The sequence below is a fragment of the Equus asinus genome, chromosome X (genome assembly GCF_041296235.1).
Source record: "Equus asinus isolate D_3611 breed Donkey chromosome X, EquAss-T2T_v2, whole genome shotgun sequence".
Lineage (NCBI taxonomy): Eukaryota > Metazoa > Chordata > Mammalia > Perissodactyla > Equidae > Equus > Equus asinus.
Window position 1 is genome coordinate 110352873 of NC_091820.1, and position 16825 is coordinate 110369697.

At 52.3% G+C, this 16825-nt stretch overlaps 1 protein-coding gene across 16 annotated transcripts in view; it reads left to right on the top strand.

The window, feature by feature from the left end:
* LONRF3 (LON peptidase N-terminal domain and ring finger 3) overlaps positions 1-16825 on the top strand; it is a 194318-nt gene that overhangs the window by 103579 nt on the left and 73914 nt on the right. For 11 of the 16 annotated variants that reach the window (XM_070502781.1, XM_070502772.1, XM_070502774.1 and 8 more), the window contains 5 exons: positions 4543-4661; positions 7905-8027; positions 12281-12436; positions 14704-14965; positions 15744-15834. In XM_070502781.1, coding sequence (XP_070358882.1) covers positions 4543-4661; positions 7905-8027; positions 12281-12436; positions 14704-14965; positions 15744-15834 — 751 coding nt within the window. Of the gene's footprint in view, positions 1-770; positions 1799-4542; positions 4662-7904; positions 8028-12280; positions 12437-14703; positions 14966-15743; positions 15835-16825 lie in introns of those variants that run through there. The other 5 variants (XM_070502769.1, XM_070502770.1, XM_044763379.2 and 2 more) reach the window with 5 other exon arrangements.

The window sequence follows — 16825 nt, forward strand, 5'->3', positions numbered from 1 at the left end:
TTCTCCCACGCCCCCAGACTACCTAGTGACCCCAGCTGGCCGAGTTCTCGCGGCCGCGCCCATCCGGCTGGTGGCTCCCAGGACCGAGTGCGTCTCCAGCGGGGCGCCCGCCGCCCGCCCCAGCGCAGGTTCCAGAGTTGGGGGAGAGAGAGGAGAGGAAGCGCGGCACGGAGGCCGTCTCCCCCGGGCCCCAGCCGGCGAGCGCATCTTCTCGGCGCGTCCCTCACCGCTTAGCGAGCGCCGCCCAACTTCTGCGCCCGCGGGTCCCGCTGCTCCGAGTCGCTCCCAGCACAGAAGACCAAGCGGTCTCGGATAACAGCGCTTATGATCTTTGAGGGACTCCCCGGGCAAGGTGGTCAGGGACCCAGAGGGTGAGGATCCGGGGCAGGGCTTCCAGAGCGAGCCGTCGGCGTCCCCAAAGACCTGGAGGACAGCGCGCCTCGAGGTGCCGGCCTCTCCAGTGACGAGTTGGGGGAAGGAGCCGCTGGCGAGCGGCTGGCAGAGGCGACCTGTTTGCTGGTGGGTTTGGAGGTGGGATGGGGTAGACTTTGGAGACGGAGAAGCCTGAGAGAAGACTTTGGGGTTTTTTTCCCTCTCCCTCTTCTGGAGAGGAACCACATTGCGAGGGGGAAATAAGGCAGAGTGTAAACACAAACAACCTCAAAAAGAAGCCAAGAAATGCGAAGCCAAAAGAAGCAAGCGCAACACTGTTACAAAACTGTCTGGTTTTGTAACAATTTCCCCGCTGCCGGCCAATGAGCGGCGTGGCGGCGCGTCACGTGGTGCCGTTTTATATAACACTTTGCTGAGACAAGACAGTTATTAGGCGGCGCGGGGTGGCCGGCATGGAGCTGGCGGTGGCGCGGCAGGGACCGGTGCGTGGCAGTGCGGCGGCCGTGGTAGCCCCTATTCCCTCCAGCCGCCGCTCCTTGCTCCGGGTCCCCAGCCCCTAGACGCCTTTTCTCCGCGCGTGTCCCTCTCCCTATGGATTCATTTCAGGCTGGACAGATGCTGAGCTTGCCCGCCGAGCTCGGCAGCAACTTAGAGCTGGCGGAGCCGGCGGCATCAGCGGCCCGCGTAGACACGGGCCCCCACCCGGAGGCGGCTACAGAAGGCCCCGCACTTCTACCGACTCAGGAGCCAGAGCAAGGGCAGCCTCCGAGGGCCTCGACGCCGGAGTGCAAAGTCCTGCTCACACAGGCCGACGCCCTGGCGTCTGGGGGGCGCCTCCGGGAAGCCCTCGAGGTGTATAGACAACTCTCGGAGCGGCAGCAGCTGGTGGCCGAGCAGCTGGAGCAGCTGGTGCGCTGCCTGGCAGAGAACGTCCCGCAAGGCGAGGCGCGGGCGCCGGCGCCCCCGGACGGGAGCAACGCGGCGAGCTGCGCGGTGGCGGCTGAAGAGGCAGGAGCGGCAACTGCCGCCGAGGCCACCGAGGTGTGGGATGGCTTCAAGTGCCGGAAGTGCCATGGCTTTCTCTCAGACCCCGTATCCTTGTCGTGTGGCCACACATTTTGTAAACTGTGCTTGGAACGCGGGCGGGCAGCCGACCGGCGCTGTGCGCTGTGCGGGGTCAAGCTCTCCGCGTTGATGGTGGCCACCGGGCGGGCGCGCGGGGCCAGGCGGGCTGGGCAGCAGGCGCCGCCGCCGCTGCGGGTCAACGTGGTGCTTAGCGGCCTCCTTGGCAAGTTGTTCCCGGGCCCTGCACGGGCGTCGCAACTCCGGCACGAGGGCAACCGGCTGTACCGCGAGCGCCAGGTGGAGGCGGCGCTGCTCAAGTACAACGAGGCGGTCAGGCTAGGTGAGCCCACCGCGCTGCCGGCCGGGGCGGCGGGGGATGGACCGGGCGGGGAGCCGGGGATGCACCAGGGCAGAGGAGGGCACGGGGGACCGTGGGATGGACCGTGGCCGGAGTGAGGGAGGAGGATTTCTGGAGTTCGGTCTGACTTTGCCTGTCTCTACCGCTTTCTCTCTCTTTCTCTGTGTCTCTTTCTGTCTGTTGTTCTTTGTCTTTTTCTGTGTCTCCTGTTTGCTTCTGCGTTTCTGAGTCTCTGTTTGTCTTTGTGTCACTCTGTTTCTCTGTCTTTCTTTTTCTCTGCCTCTTCACATCCTTGTCACCGTGTCTTGCTCAGTGTCACCGTCTCAGTTTCTCTGTCTCTCCTTCTCTCTCTCCCTCGGCGCGCCTGGGCCCTTCTTACACCTGCCCGCACCTTCCCTGCCAGGAGAGGAACTTCGCACCCTTCCCACGCTCGCGCCCGGTCCTCCCGCTCTTGCCAGCCCGAGATGTTCGGTCGGCGCCTGCATCCTCCACTCTCGCCCTGCCCGGGGCCGCTGTTGCGGCTGGGAGTTGTCCCTTCCGGGGCCGCGGCTCCCGGCGGGGTGGGTCCGGCGAGGAATTAGGTCAGGAGAGCACTGGTTGCATAAGGGCCGCGAGCGGCCCGGGCCGGGCGGCCCCTCCTCCGCGCGGGCGGGCGGGCGGGATTGTGTAACGGCTGAGGCTGAGGTAACCGAAGTGGGCCACGCTCGCCTCGGAAACCATCCCGCGAGCGGGTGCGGCGGGGGGGGGGAGGGCTCGCGCCCCGCTGCCCTGTGACTCATTGTCACCGCTTCCTATCACACGATCCTCAGCTGAAACCGATGCCGCCCCGCCCCGCCCCGCCCGCAGCCTGCGCCCTTGCCTGGAACCCCCACCCCGCGAGCCCAGCGGGTGGCCGGGTCAGGCATCTGCCCGGGGATCCCCGGGGTGTGTGGGCTGGCTACGGAGGGGGCACGCCTCTGTTCCACTTTCCCGTGCTGCCGGAGGAGGGATGGGTGGGCTTTGCGGCTTCAAGGGCAACGTGGGCAGCCCCACGCCTGCGGCCGGACTAGGGCGCCCTAGTTCCCTCAGGGAGCGGCTCCCTCCGACTCCCCACGTCTGGACCCAAGACGTGGCCGCCGAGCCGTGGGCCAGCACTGCCCAGCTCGGGCCGGCAGCCAGGAGCCCGGGCGGCGGGGCGCCGTGTCTGGGGAAGCGTGCTGAGGCGGCGGCGGCGGGGCTGGGATGACAGGGCTCTGGGATCTGAGGGGGCCTTGAGCCCGACTCGGATGGGGGGAGGAGGGGGTAGGCTGCAGTCTCCATGTGTTGAATCCCCACCCGAGTTTGCAACAGGTAACGGGGGAGGGGGAGGGACGAGGGCCGACTGGGCGAGATTGGCACCTGAGGGCGAGGGGGACTCCCCCACCCCACACGCACATCCTGTGTCTAGGCAAGGCACACTGTGAGCTGCCGCCGGGCTGGCGCGTGCTGCAGAAAAGAAGGGACAGAGAAGACTGTAAACTCTTTGCTAATGTCTTAAGAGCAAGTAGTGGGCACCCAAGCAAGCCATGGGCACACTGCTGGGAAAAAACGGACAAAGCCTGTTCCCGCAGGGGAAGCTGGAGCCCAGTCCCTGGGGAAGAGCAGGGCAATATGAAGGAGACAGATGGAGGCCACTCAAGCCCAGCTCTCCAAGGGAGGTTCCATCCCTTCCAGCCATCCCCCAGGGGCCAGGAAAGCCCTTTCCCCCTCCTCCTCCCCCTTTGTTGCTGCCACCACTTTTCCCTGGGGGTTCTTCCTTTGTTAATGCCCTCAGAGCAGTCAAAGTGAAAATGTCAAGACCACTTCACCCTTTTAAGAGCAAGGGGGCCTCCCCAACAGAGAGTGTCTTTGTACTGGAAGACGCCCAGTGTCTCCTCTCTATTATTCTGAGTACTGTACACCCTTCAGAAAAGGGAACATGTCCCCACCTCAGCTTCAAAGATTCAAAGTCTGCCCAGTTAGCAGTGAGTCTGACCAGCCAGCTGTGTGACTTTAAGCAGATGCCTTGCCCTCTCTGGGCTTGATTTTCCTCATCTGAAGAATGGTTTGGTTGAGCTAGATGATCTCTAAAGGCCTGGCCAGCCCTGGCATTTAGTAACTCAAAGTGTTGGTGAGAGCCAACCTCACTTTATTCCCAGAAGCTTTGTTCAGGTTGACTCAGGTTTGCCCATCTGTAATTAGAGGATGGAGCTTTGCAAATGCATTCCCAGCTTCTTCAGAGAAACTTCATAGGTGTTGGACTTTGTAGACAGAGATGTTGCTAATGTCCCCAGAAACCTAATTTGGACTTGTCTTCCTCGTGGTCAGAATGCGGGTAGTAGCTGGCCACCTCCCTCTCCCAGCTCCCTGGCCTGTTTCTTTGTGGGTGATATGCCACACTCAGAAACCAGGCTGCCAGTTGCTAGCCATGCACAGCCATGGAGTAAGGTGCCAAAGGTTTCCTCTGTTTCAAAGTCACTAGTGCCCCACTGACACTGCAGCCCTCTAGGGAACAGCTTGAGAGAGGAGCAAAAATTACGTCTTTACAGTTGAGGAAGCTCAGACCCAGAGGGCAATATTAGGGCTGGAAATTGAGCCTAACCCTTTGGATCCCTAGGAGAAAAGTCCTTGATAACTTGCCATTTGCTTAAGATCCATCCTCATGCAGGACTTATCACGTGGTTGTGCTGAGGGCCATTAAGGAGGTTGTTTTTTTCTCATTTTGGCAGCTCCAAATGACCACTTGCTTTATAGCAACCGGTCTCAAATTTACTTCACCTTGGAGTCTCATGAGGATGCACTGCACGATGCGGAAATAGCATGTAAGCTCCGCCCAATGGGTTTTAAGGTGAGTGTGAAATGGGAGGGATGAGAAGGAGCAGTACTGTCGCCAGGAATTGGCAGGAAGGGCTGCCTTCCTGGGGGTAGGGGCGCTAGAGCTCAAGTGGAGCAGGGAGCAGGCTTTGCAAAGGAGCGGGGGTCCCTTGACAAAGGGTGACTCAAGAGTCTGCAAGGGAACTGGATTCTTCCCCAAGCTGATCTTCAACTGATGACCTGCAGAGCAGCCTGGGCATTGTGACTCTCCAGGACGTGGACTTGGGAGCCAGACTGCCTGAGTTTATGTCCCAGCTCTGCTACTTTTATTAGCTTTGTGGTCTTGGGCAAATTACTTAATCTCCCTGTACCTCATCTCCTCATCTATAAAATGCAGATATTCAACGCACCCACTTAACAGGGTTTGTTGTGAGGATTACCTGAGCTAATACGTGTAAGATGCTTAGAGCAATGCCTGGCACATAGCATTATATAAATGTTTGCTATCATCATCATCATCATTATTTCCCAGGGACAGTAGAAAGAGGATGGTGAGAGAAGTATTGCTGGTTGGTTGTGCCATTTTGAGTCCTTAATATGGTCAGTCAGCCTGCTGGTATCCCCACACATCTAGGTCACATGGAGGGGCAGGGAAAAAGACAGGCTAGGCATCTCTCAAGATGCCAGGATGCAAAGTGTCACTTTCTCCATCTCTGCCTGGTTCAGGCCTGGCCCTCAGCCACATGTCAATATTTTGTTTAGAAGATTAGATTTGAGCCTGGGCTCTGCTACTTGCCAGCTAAGTGACCGTGGGGAAGTTGCTTCACTCTCTGGATTCCAAGTGTCCTTGTTTGCAAAATGAAGCTATTGCTATTTGCCCTGATCACTTCACAGGGGTGCAGTGAGGGTCACAGGTGAGCATGGCCAAGAGGCCATTCCGTGAGCTATAATGCTTGCTGCATCTTGGTGTAGTGCTCTCTCAACACAACACTAGGATGCCTTCCTCAGAAACCCAACTTATCCAAGTCCAGGTCCACGATCCCCTATCTGAATCCCGTGGGGCCAGATGTGTTCAGAATCCAGAGTGTTTCCAATTTCAGAAAGACTGTAAGGTGATACCCTCAGTGAGCTCTGGACAGCATCCCATCATCAAACACACTAATATTTCTGCAGCATATTACATGAAAATTCACACTAAGTGAGGTAAAGACTATATAACACACTTTATATCATTTTAGGTCAGGTTTTGCCACCTAATGATTGTTGATGTCAAGCTTACGAAAATGTTGGATTATCAGACTTTTTTGGATCTGGGAACTTCAGATAAAGCATTGTGGACCTGCATACCGGGCCATTAATGTCAGAGTGAATCTCATATGTTCCTTGAAGAGGTTTTCATGGGTGAGGATGGATTAGTATGTTCTCTTTCCCAAGGAACACATTTACAGTTTACTAAAACTCACCAGTGTCTTAACCCAGAGGAGCTTCCAGTGGGAGCAGTTCAACCCTTGTAGTTGTGCAGGTCACGGGCTACCTGGGGATAAGAGGACTCCTCTTGCAACTTTCTCTGCTCCCCCCTAAACCTAAGGCCTAAGGGTGGAGGCCTCAATAGTGCGGTAAGAAGCAGGGCTGAGTTAGCAGTGGACCCTTTTGGATGAAATGGAGAAAGTGACTTCCTCAGTGAAGGAAGAGTTGGTGGAAGTATTAAACAAGAGTTTCATTTCCGTAAAGTCCTGGGGTAAGCAGAGAGGCAGTGAAGAGAGAACTCTGTTGTCTTGGGGGTTGAGAGGAGACTTGAACTGATGAAAATGCTTCAAAACCACCTCATACCCCGATTTGCATATTTCCCATCATTTCTCTGTGAAATGCCTCTATGGGAGGGGTTAGCTTTGTGCAGCCCTATTCCCACCATCCAGCCAGGGCTTAGTGGTAATCAAAATGTCCTACAGGTGGCACAGCTCTCAGTGGGGTGAGCTGGCTGCCCTGAGCAGGTAGAATATATGGGCTGCTAGTTGGTATGATTGGTGGGATCCCAGAGGCCTCTCCAGTCTCCCAGCACTTATTCCCTCTCACCACTCTGAAATGTCATGCAAACCTTTCTCCAAAGGGCCCCTGCTGAACACTTGTGGGAAAAGCATCAAGCTGTCAGCATCCACATATTAGCCGAGATTAGGCTCCAGGAGGAGAGTAGGGGGCACAGGGAGAGGTTTGGAACTGGCACCACTACTCAAGAACGCAGATCCCGGCCAGCCCTTGTAGCCAGGCCAGAGCCCAAGAGCACCCTGGCCTGTAGAGGCATGTTAGAAGGGGAGGCAGGGGAGTGCCCAGCAGCCGCAGCCTGGATCATTTCCTTCACTAAGTTAGACTCAGGATCAACCTTTGAGGCCAGGGAGTGGGGAGCAGGTCCGTGAAGGGCAGCATAGATGACTCAAGAAGAATGCCCTCCAAAGCAAGTTGCAAGACCAAGGCCCAGAGAGAGGGCAGCTCTCTTCCTACTCTTATTCTTCTTCCCTCTTCCCCAGGATGCTCCTCAGCTACCCCTAGAGTTTCTCTCCCAGGCCAGTTGGGCTTGGACCCTGAGAAGCCCTAAAACTTCTTTATACCTTTTAAAGATGTGATGAAGGAACAGAAGTGAGCTGAGCGCACTGCTTAGCTCAGCCCCTGGTTAGTCCTGTGAAGGGAAGTCTGCTTTGTGGGGAAGAGCTTTCTGGGGGTCCTAGACCACAGTTCTAGTTCCAGCTCTGCCACTAGCTGTCTTTGAGGGCTTGGAGAGGTTGTGTCCCTTCCCTTGGGCCTCTTCTGAAAACTTATCAGTAAGCACAGGTGGTTGTAATGTGGGCTAGGTCTCTGCTTGACAGACTAGTTAATAGGAAGGCATATCTGGGTGGGTCCTGAAAGCTGGTTAGTATGTGTTCAAATAGGTGTTCTTGCTACGTTTGCTGAGACCTCCATTACAATGGTGGGGCAGAGGGGAGGTTGCATGCACAGTCGTTAAGCATTTGGACTTCGGTATCAGTTAGTCCTAGGCTCAAACCCTGATTCCACAGTTTACCAGCTGTGCTATTTTGGGCAAGCCACTCCTCTGGGTCTCAGTTTTGTCTTTTTTAAAGTGAGTTTCAGAACAATTGTCTACATTATAGGGCTGTAGAGAAGATAATCCTTTTAAAACACTTCCCACAATAGTGAATACCCATGGAGTATTTAGTTAGTGTTATTAATAATAGCAGCACCAATAAGGTGAATGAGAGTGGGATTGACTGCTCCTGTTTTCTTCCAGGCACACTTCAGAAAAGCGCAGGCCTTGGCCACCCTAGGCAAGGTGGAAGAAGCACTAAGGGAGTTTCTATATTGTGTATCCCTCGATGGAAAGAACAAAAAAGCAAGATCCGAAGCCCAAAGGGTGAGTTGAGACGAGATCAGGTCCAGCTGCCCAATGGGCTCCCCCTTCTCTGTCTTCTCCAAGGAGGAGAGTGAGGGAACTGCCCTTCCTGGCATTTGGGGTCCTGAGTGGGTGGCTCCCTGGATAAAGGGAACAGGAGGGAGACACAAGCGTCAATTGATTGCCCCAAAACCCCATCCTCTTGGCATGTACAATCAGATTGTGCAGTTCTTGCACTTTTGTACAAGCCTGTGAGGAATGTTCTTGCTTATTTGATTCAGGGTCTGTGTTGTCAGTGGGATAAAAAATGAAAGCAAAATAAAACCAAATAAGTTAACATGGGGACAGAGGCTCAGTGAGGGAGTCTGGCTGTTGCTGAGAGGTCAGGGTGTGGGGCTGCCTGAGGCTGTCGAACTTTTCTTTGGCTGAGTCACAGCTTCACCAGCCACACAGGGCAGCCAGCTCCTCAGAAAGGGTGTTCGTCCCTGTCTCCCCTGCCATATGCAGAACTCCAACCTTCAGCTCCTTTGCTAGAATTAAAACATGGACACTGCCTCAAAAATGTAAGTCAGGGACCATTACAATATAATCCAAACAGTCATTCCAACTCTTGAGCTCCAGGAGAATGTGGTTGTTATTTTTTAAAAATTTGCGTGAACTCCTGAGAGCATTAGTGAAGGCTAAAGCATCCTTACTTTGTGGATTTTGTTGCTTACTGTTCTGCAATATGCTCTCCTGACGTCTGGCTAAGTGGCCTGGAAGTGGGATGCTGACGGTCAGTGGTGGCCTCTGCTCTCCTTGTGCCCCAGGCACTATTCAGCACCACAGCCCGTGTGCTTCTGTCCCAGTGTGGTTTGGCAGAGCAGCGGATGAAGAAAGGGAGCAGGAGACAGGACTGGTTTCTGAAGACTTTGAAAGGAATCTTTAGCAAAATCAATGAACTAGGGAAGCTGAACTCTGGAGGGTGTGCCTCTCACAGAAGATTTCTTTTCAGGGAAGTTGCTTTGACATGCTTTGGGAATATGGACAAGGTGTTCTTGAAAGGAGCACTGGTGGCAGAGAATTGCTCCAAGCTGTGGACCCTTCCCCAACTCTTAAGTGTAGACCATGTGTGAATATTAATAATAAAAATAGCTGAATAGCTGACATTTGGGCCCCATGGCCTAGTGTTTGGGTTCAGCACACTCCGCTTCAGTGGCCCGGGTTCGCGGGTTCAGTTCCCAGGTGCGAACCTATACCACTCATCAGCCATGCTGTGGCGGCAAACCACATAGAAAATAGAGGAAGACTGGTACAGATGTTAGCTCAGGGCTAATCTTCCTCAAGCAAAAAAGAGGGAGATTGGCAACAGATGATAGCTCAAGGCTAATCTTCCTCAGCAAAATAAATAAATAAATAAATAAATAAATAAAATAATAGCTGACATTTATAGAGTATTTCCTATGCACCAGGCACTGTGCTAGGGCTTTCCGTGGAAGATATAATTTAATCTCCACAACATCCCTATGAGGGAAGGTACTATTATTTATCCCCATGTTACAGATGAGGAAGCTGAGGATTGGTGACTTTCCCAAGGTCACGGAGCTAGTGATTGGTGGAAGAGTGTACAAAGCCAACTCCATCTGCTTCTAGAGTCTGCCTTCTTAGCCACTCCACCATCTTGCTGTCTCAGGAGGATATGCCAGGAGTCTCAGCATGCACTGCGACTAGCCAGTTCTGGGGTGGATGGACAAAGGCAGTTAGAAGAAGCTTGACTTTGGGGACAGAGTGTGCAAAGGCCAACAGAAGCAGGTGTCAGATCCAGGGGTGAGTGGTTTCTTTACTCCCGTTTGTCCATTTCCCAGTTGGCCTGAGAGGCTCTGGTATCATCAGTTGGGTTGACCTTTCTTTCCAGCTGCCATTACAGACCAGCTAGTGTCATTTCCACAACTGCCTAACAGGATGGGGCAAGGCATTGTGATAAGTTCTGGAGACCCAAAGAGGCATAAGCCACAGTCTCAGTTCTTAAGGACCTAACAATCTTGCATGTGTTATACAACGCAATATAAATGTCAGACTATACAAGAGAACACATGCCCATAATAAGTGTTCTGGAGTTCTGAAGCTGGGGCAAGAATTTAGAGGGGAATTTCCACTGAGTCTGATGAGGGCATGGCAGCCATCTAAGAACACTGAGGGCCTTCAGCAGTGGTTATTTACTGGATTGTTCCAGTTTCGGGGCTAAAGATTTAACAGAGGTGGTCCAGGTTCACTTGGTGTTAAGTCCCTGCCTTAGACACTCCGAGGCCTAAGTTTCTTTTTAATGTTAGTTTTGCCTCAGATTCTTTTTTTCCCCTTCTTGACCCATTTGGGCCTTTCTAAGGCTGACACTGAAGTGGAATTGACTCTCATTCACGTGGAATGATTATTCTCACTGAGAGTTGACCCCAACTTTGGTTTTCCAAAGCCATTGGGAAGGCCTAGAGTGAGATCTTAGGTAGTAAAGGGAGAAGTGAAGTACTGCTGTTGTTTCTGTCTTGTTTCCTTTGATTTCTCCTCTCTGCCTCCCTTTCCCTCCCGCCATGCTCTGCCTTTTTATCCTTGTGCCCTGGGGTGCCATGTGGCTGCCACTGAAGAGCATCACATTCCTTTGGGGAGAATTCCAGGGAGACTGCTTCAGAAGTGGGTTGGTTCTGTTGGGCCACTCAGGAGGGCTTCTGAGGGCCAACTTTGGCTCCTGTGGAGGGGGGCCTCTGAAAGCTGCATTTATGGCCCTGGGCACTCTGAGTACCTCCCCACCTTACTCCTTTCCCAACTAAGACCTAAGAAGTGGGTTTCTCAGAGCTGGAAGGAAACGTAGGATCTGTCTGAGGACTTTGGGCCTGAACCCTAGACCTCTCCCGGGCCCTGGGATGGATAAGTATCTTAATTCAGTTCCATCCAGTGTGATGAGTATTTATTGTACATCTGTCGTGTGCCCTCCAGAAGGTGGCCATCTGGTTAGAGAGAAAGACATCTGCGACACAGTTTGAGGCTAACACAAGACTGTGTAGCGTGAGGCGCTATCTTACGGTGCAGTAGAGTACATGAAAGGACAGGCGAGATCAGGGAGGCTGGAGTAGTAGGGGAAGGCAGCACTGGAGCTGAGCCTTGAAGGCTGGGCAGGGGATGGCTACGTGGAAAGTGCTGGTATCTGGAGGAATATCATGAAGGAACTGCCGAGGGCCAGCAAGAGAACAAGTCAAACTGGAGAGAGTTTAGTCAGAGTTTCTGTCAGATTCCCTTGATCGATTAATACCCTGACCATTACCCCGAGCAAGGGGGTGAAACATCCTTTAGTGGGTCTCCAAACGCTGCAGGGGCTGCTCAGTGGTAAAAACTTGGATATGTTTTAGAAGGCGAGTGACCTGCCTTCATGTGCTACATGTCACATACAATATATGCATATGTATATTCATAATCCTGCTGGCACAGGGGAGAATTGAAGCAAGAATGCGGGCAGCGAATGGTGCAGCCTGCACTAGAAGGCACATCTTTGACTCTCAATCCCTTTTGGATCTTCTCACTCGACCAGCTTATCCAATTGCAATGGAAAACAGTCACAGAGTGGAACGTGCCTGCGCCCAGTACTTGAAGTTACCTGACATTCTCTGGATAGTGACGGCCAGAGATGGGGAAGGAGAGGCTGGGAGAAGAGGGAGGAAGTTTAAGTTCTGCTTGTCCTAACACTTCACTGCTCGAGGGATTAAAGATCCAGGGATGATGGTCAGGGGAGGAGGGAGCAAAATGGTAGGCAGAGAAGAGAAATAGCGAGGACCCTAGAAGACATTTGTAGACTTCTACCCGCTGGGGTATGATGGACATGACTCCAGGTCCCCCAGCTGATGTTTCTCTCCTGCCTTCGCTCTCTGTCTCTTTCCTCCTAGATAGATTTTTAAATATCACTGTGGATATTTCTATGAAATGGTAGCACTGGAGTGGTGGTTCTTAACTTTGGCTAGGGTGACCGAGGCACCCGTGGTGCCTTTCCAAAATCCAGATTCCTGGGCCGCACTTCAGACCTGGGGAGCCAGGCATGGGAACTAGGAACCTGGAATTTTCATAAGCTCCCCAGGCGATTCTGTTGCCTGCTGAAGTGAGGACCCCCACCCTGGTGTGTCAGGGTCTCTGATCCCAGGCTTCCTCCCAGGAGTTTTGCCCTGCAAGCTGTTTCCCCTGCCCCTCCCTACCCCTGCCCCCTTCACCTGAGCACCTGTAGAAACTCAAGTAGTGAAGTCTTCTGTTTTATGTCACAGCTTCTCCTTAGTTTCTTTTCACCATCAGTCCCGGGGGATTCTCAGGAACATTCTCCCGATATCCTGAAGCTGTTGGCACCTCACCCTAGATTAAAGGAACACGTAGAGTCAATGGCTACTGAAGGCACCAGCCATAATCTACCAAAGTCGTCACAGGTAAAACTCAACTCACCCAGCTCGCTCGTGACGCTTCGTTTGGCTGTTTTGCGGGCAAGCACGGGGAGCGAGCCCTGCCTCTCCTACTTCAGTTCCTGAGAAAGCACAAATGGATTCGCTAGTGGTTGTTTCCTTGCTGGAAGGTTATTTCTTAAAGATAAAACTGAGTTTCAGGCATGGTCCCAGGGTTTATGATTTATTACGTTCATTTTTCAGTTCTTGCTCAGATCCAGCTGAGCGAGGGATTTGACAGAACTAGAAAGGAATTGGCCCACTTTCCCTGGAGCCATTCAATCAGGGTGGCTGTATCAGCTTAGGGGTGGAGCCTGGGAAGAGGGCCTGACACCCCCTCTTTTCCTGCTTTTTGTTTGTTCGAGCTGCTGGTCTTTGAGCGCCAGCTGAGTTCCCAAGTGGAGGTAATTTCATATTGCTGCACCGTCTCTTACACACAAGAAGACTTCCGGTACATATTTGTAGCCGAGAAGAGGGAAGCGCTTTGGGAAGTGTTAGGTTGACATTCCTGGGAGGAAGACAGCTATTTGTGCCGTTCTTTGAAAATGAGGGAACAGAACCACGGAGAGATGGGCTCCAGGCCCTGGCTTTCCCAGCAGAGGGTAAGCGGGCAGAAGCTGGGGCTCAGAAGTCCTGACTTGAAATAGAGTTTAGTGCCAAATACCTACGCACCTTGGGACAGCAGTCTCCCCTCCATTTGTGCCCTGTGTTCTTCCCCTGTATGTAAGCCCTGGGATCTCAGTGGCTTCTTGGATTCTCTGTCAGGTGGAAACCTGACATTTTCCCAGCTTTTCTCCTTGCTCTGGAAAAAGAATAAAATGCAGGTGTGCCCGACTCAAAAAAAAAAAAGGCAGAACTCAGAGTATCTGCTGAAGTCAGAGAACCCCTAGCTCATTCCGATAATTGTTTGAGATTATTATGACATGATTGAGAACACTCGTACTGAACCGAAGTGCCTGGGGTGACTTCTTATTGCAGCTTAATCTGAAATGAAGAAAGACGGCACCCCTGGCTTTCCAGCGTGAGCCAGCTGGGGAACAGGGACTGGGTTCCCCTGCAAACTCTGCCTTGCAAAGCAGTGTACTCCTGTGTAGACAATGCCTGGGGCTCGTGGAAGGTTGAGGGTGCAGCATGGCTAAGGTGCTGAAGAAACCCTGGACTCCCCAGGTTAGAGACTAAGAAAACCCACATCCTTTCTCTCCTCATCTCATCGTTTCCTCCCACCTGTACACTCCCCACTTTTCATCTATCTACCATTTTTTTTGGTAGCGGTTGGAGGGGAAAAATAACATGAGCATTTTGACCGGTGGCCTCTGGATTTAGAGCAGAGAGGGGATTCTCCGGACACGTCCGCATAAACACCTTCTCATTGCATTTGTTTCTAGATCCCTTTTCAAATATCCTCTTCTTGGACAAAAATTCTTGAAAAGGCTAGAGATATGATTGAGTGTTTTGCCAAATGATTTTGTCTCTTTTTCAGACTTTTCACCCAAACTCTAGTAAAAGGAATAGTTTATCTCTAGTTCATTTGACCAGTCTAACATATAGTTCTGGAGCATGAGGTAACTCTGCAGGCCTATGGACCCACTTGTGCCAAAGCCTTACCAAAAGTCCTTTTAGGGGGCTTGCCTGGTGGCATAGTGGTTAAATTTGCATGCTCCGCTTCAGTGGCCCAGGGTTCATGGGTTTGGATCCCGGGTGTGGACCCACACACCGCTCATAAAGCCATGCTGTGGCGGTGTCCTATATACAACGTGGAGGAGGACTGGCACAGATGTTAGCTCCGGGCCAATCTTCCTCACACACACACAAAAATTAAAATTAAGGTTAAAAGTCCTTTTGGAGCTGGGGTGCGGGGGCTTGCGGATGGCCTGGGATGGCAGTGAGGGCAGTGAGTGACAGGATGGACCTTAACTGCATGCCTTGGTGGCTGGGGACTGATTTGGGTGGGAGATGGGACTGGTGCTATGCTTTACGTTTCTCTCCTTCACCCCTGCCCAAGGAGTCTCTTCCCTACACACTTTTCTGTCCTTGCCTAGGGAAGTTTCTCAGCTCCACCCAAGCTGGTCATGCCTTTGTCGCAGATGCTGTGCGGACAGAAGTGGGAAATATGCCTTATGACTGCCCCTCACTTAAGCTATGTGTCCACTAAATGATCCGGGATATGCAGTTTTCTCTTTGTCCCCTGGGCAGGAATATCAGAGGAGAAGATTGGTCCTGAGTAGATTCTGATATTTGGCTTTTTCTTCCTCTAGGAAAATCCAGAGCTCCCACATTGTTCTAGTCAGGAGGAAGCAGCAGCCAAAGGGGACTGCAGGGGCCAGGTGAATCGAGCTAAAGTAAAGGAGGATGGGCAAGAAGACAACATGAGAGACCAAGGAGACGAGGAGGAGAAGGGGGATGCTGCCTCTCCAGAAGCTGCCTCCATCAAGACGGGCAAATGCCAGGAGAAGAAAAGGAAACATTGCCAGACTGAACCCCAAGACCCAGAGGTGCCTCATAAAGCCTCTAAGCCAGGTACTGACTCTATGCAGGGAGAAAGGGGCCTGGAGGAGCTGCCTGGGCTCAACAATTCATGCAAGTCACTTACCCTCTGTATGAGGGCTCCCTGGGCTCTGGGGGTGTGGCCTAGCTCTGGCACTTGGCTGTGTCACCTCAGCGGTTACTGCAAGGTTCCTGTAAGAGCACGCACAGTTCCCAGCCTATTGCCAGTGTTCAGTAATAATTATAATGGAAAGCCAAGGCATAAGGTCAAGCACAGTATCAAGTAATGACATCTCATGCCCTTGATGGTGTCACTTCCTTCCAGGCCAATCTCTCCCTCCCCCATCCCCATTCCAGGAATGTAGGACCAGGGAAGTGTGGTCAGGCCTCCCTCTGCTCATTCCCAGTTGTGTTCCCATAGGTAGGCACCTGAGAAGCAGCAGCTGCAGCTTGATATCTTTCCAAGAGAGGTTGGCAGTGCCAAGATGCAGCATCGGCTTCGAAGCCTGGCTCAGTCCATGGAGTTGCTGCTGCTGCTGCTGTTCAGTGAGGTGCCTGTTGCATTTGAATGAAGTCTCCAGGGCTCCTGGACATTCCCCGATTTGTACTCCCCTTTCTGTGGGGCTGCTGGACACTTCCAAGAGCCTACTTCAGGGTATCCCATTCTAATGGCTCTGGTAGCCGCCAAATCAACTCTCTGGGAGGTGGTGAGAGTGGCAGACTGAAAAAATAATTGGGTTCTTTTGCCTCAGAAGTACTGTCTTTGAAACTAGGTTGGTCCTGCTCTGACTTACTGCTTTCTAAATCACAGATCCTCCTGCTGATCAGGGGGCCAAGCCTGCTCTCAGTGTTCCACTTGCATCTTTTGACGCATCTGACCTTGAATGCTCCCTATGTATGAGGTATGTGATGTGTGCTATCTCTGACTGCCCAAGGGTTCTTTCTCTCTGGTATCTGGACCTCTCTGCTAGTGACCTACTGCTTAGTTGGTTAGCACATAAAAGTATGGTTCTAATGAAATGAAAATCACTATGTGGATTGTCACATGGGCTGGCTTATGTCCCTTACTTACAGATTGCATTCTCTGTACTCCTGACTTGGAAATACCTAAAGAGTAGGAAGGGAGCGATCTACTCAGAGGTCACAAACTGATGGCCCACAGGCTGAATGCCTTTTGTTCGGTCTTCATGGGATTTTTTTGGTTTGTTGTTAAATGTGAATGTTTTGAGGCAGGACATGCACTTTCCAGTTGGTCATGTGCCCCTCTCAACGCCCTACACCAGCCCGCATCTCATCTTTGCTTTACTTTCCTGGCCCCTTGTAGGTATTTAAGTTCATGACCCAGGAACTAATCTCAACTACTGAATCAAGACCTCCAAGCTCAAGGGCTAATGTCAGCACCACAGGCCTATTCTTTGGAAGCCCGCTAGGGGGCCTGACTAGTTTTTATTTTGTGCCATGAAAAGTAGTTAGTCACGGGCATGTACTTCCTGGCCAAGCGTCTCCCCTCACCCAGTCATCTCTACTTTCTCAGATCTCTGGGGAGGCAAACTATCCACAGGCTTGTCCACCCCCTTCCCAAAAAAGGAAGCTGCTACAATCACGGGCTGTGTAAAAAAATGACTTTCATTTGTTTCATTTCACAGCTGTGATTTTGTGGCTAAGAGGAGGAGCTCCAAAACCAGAAGGCCTGGGTTTGAACCCTGGCTCTGCCACTTACTGGCTGTTTGACCTGGAGCAAGTGACTTTCTCTGCCACTGATTTCTTGTCAGTAAAATAGAGAACAGTAGTACTTACTCTGTGGGATTATTATGATTAATTGAGAAAAATCTACTTAAAACACTTAGAATAGTGCTTGACGTAGAGTAAGTACTCAGTAAATGTTAACTAGTT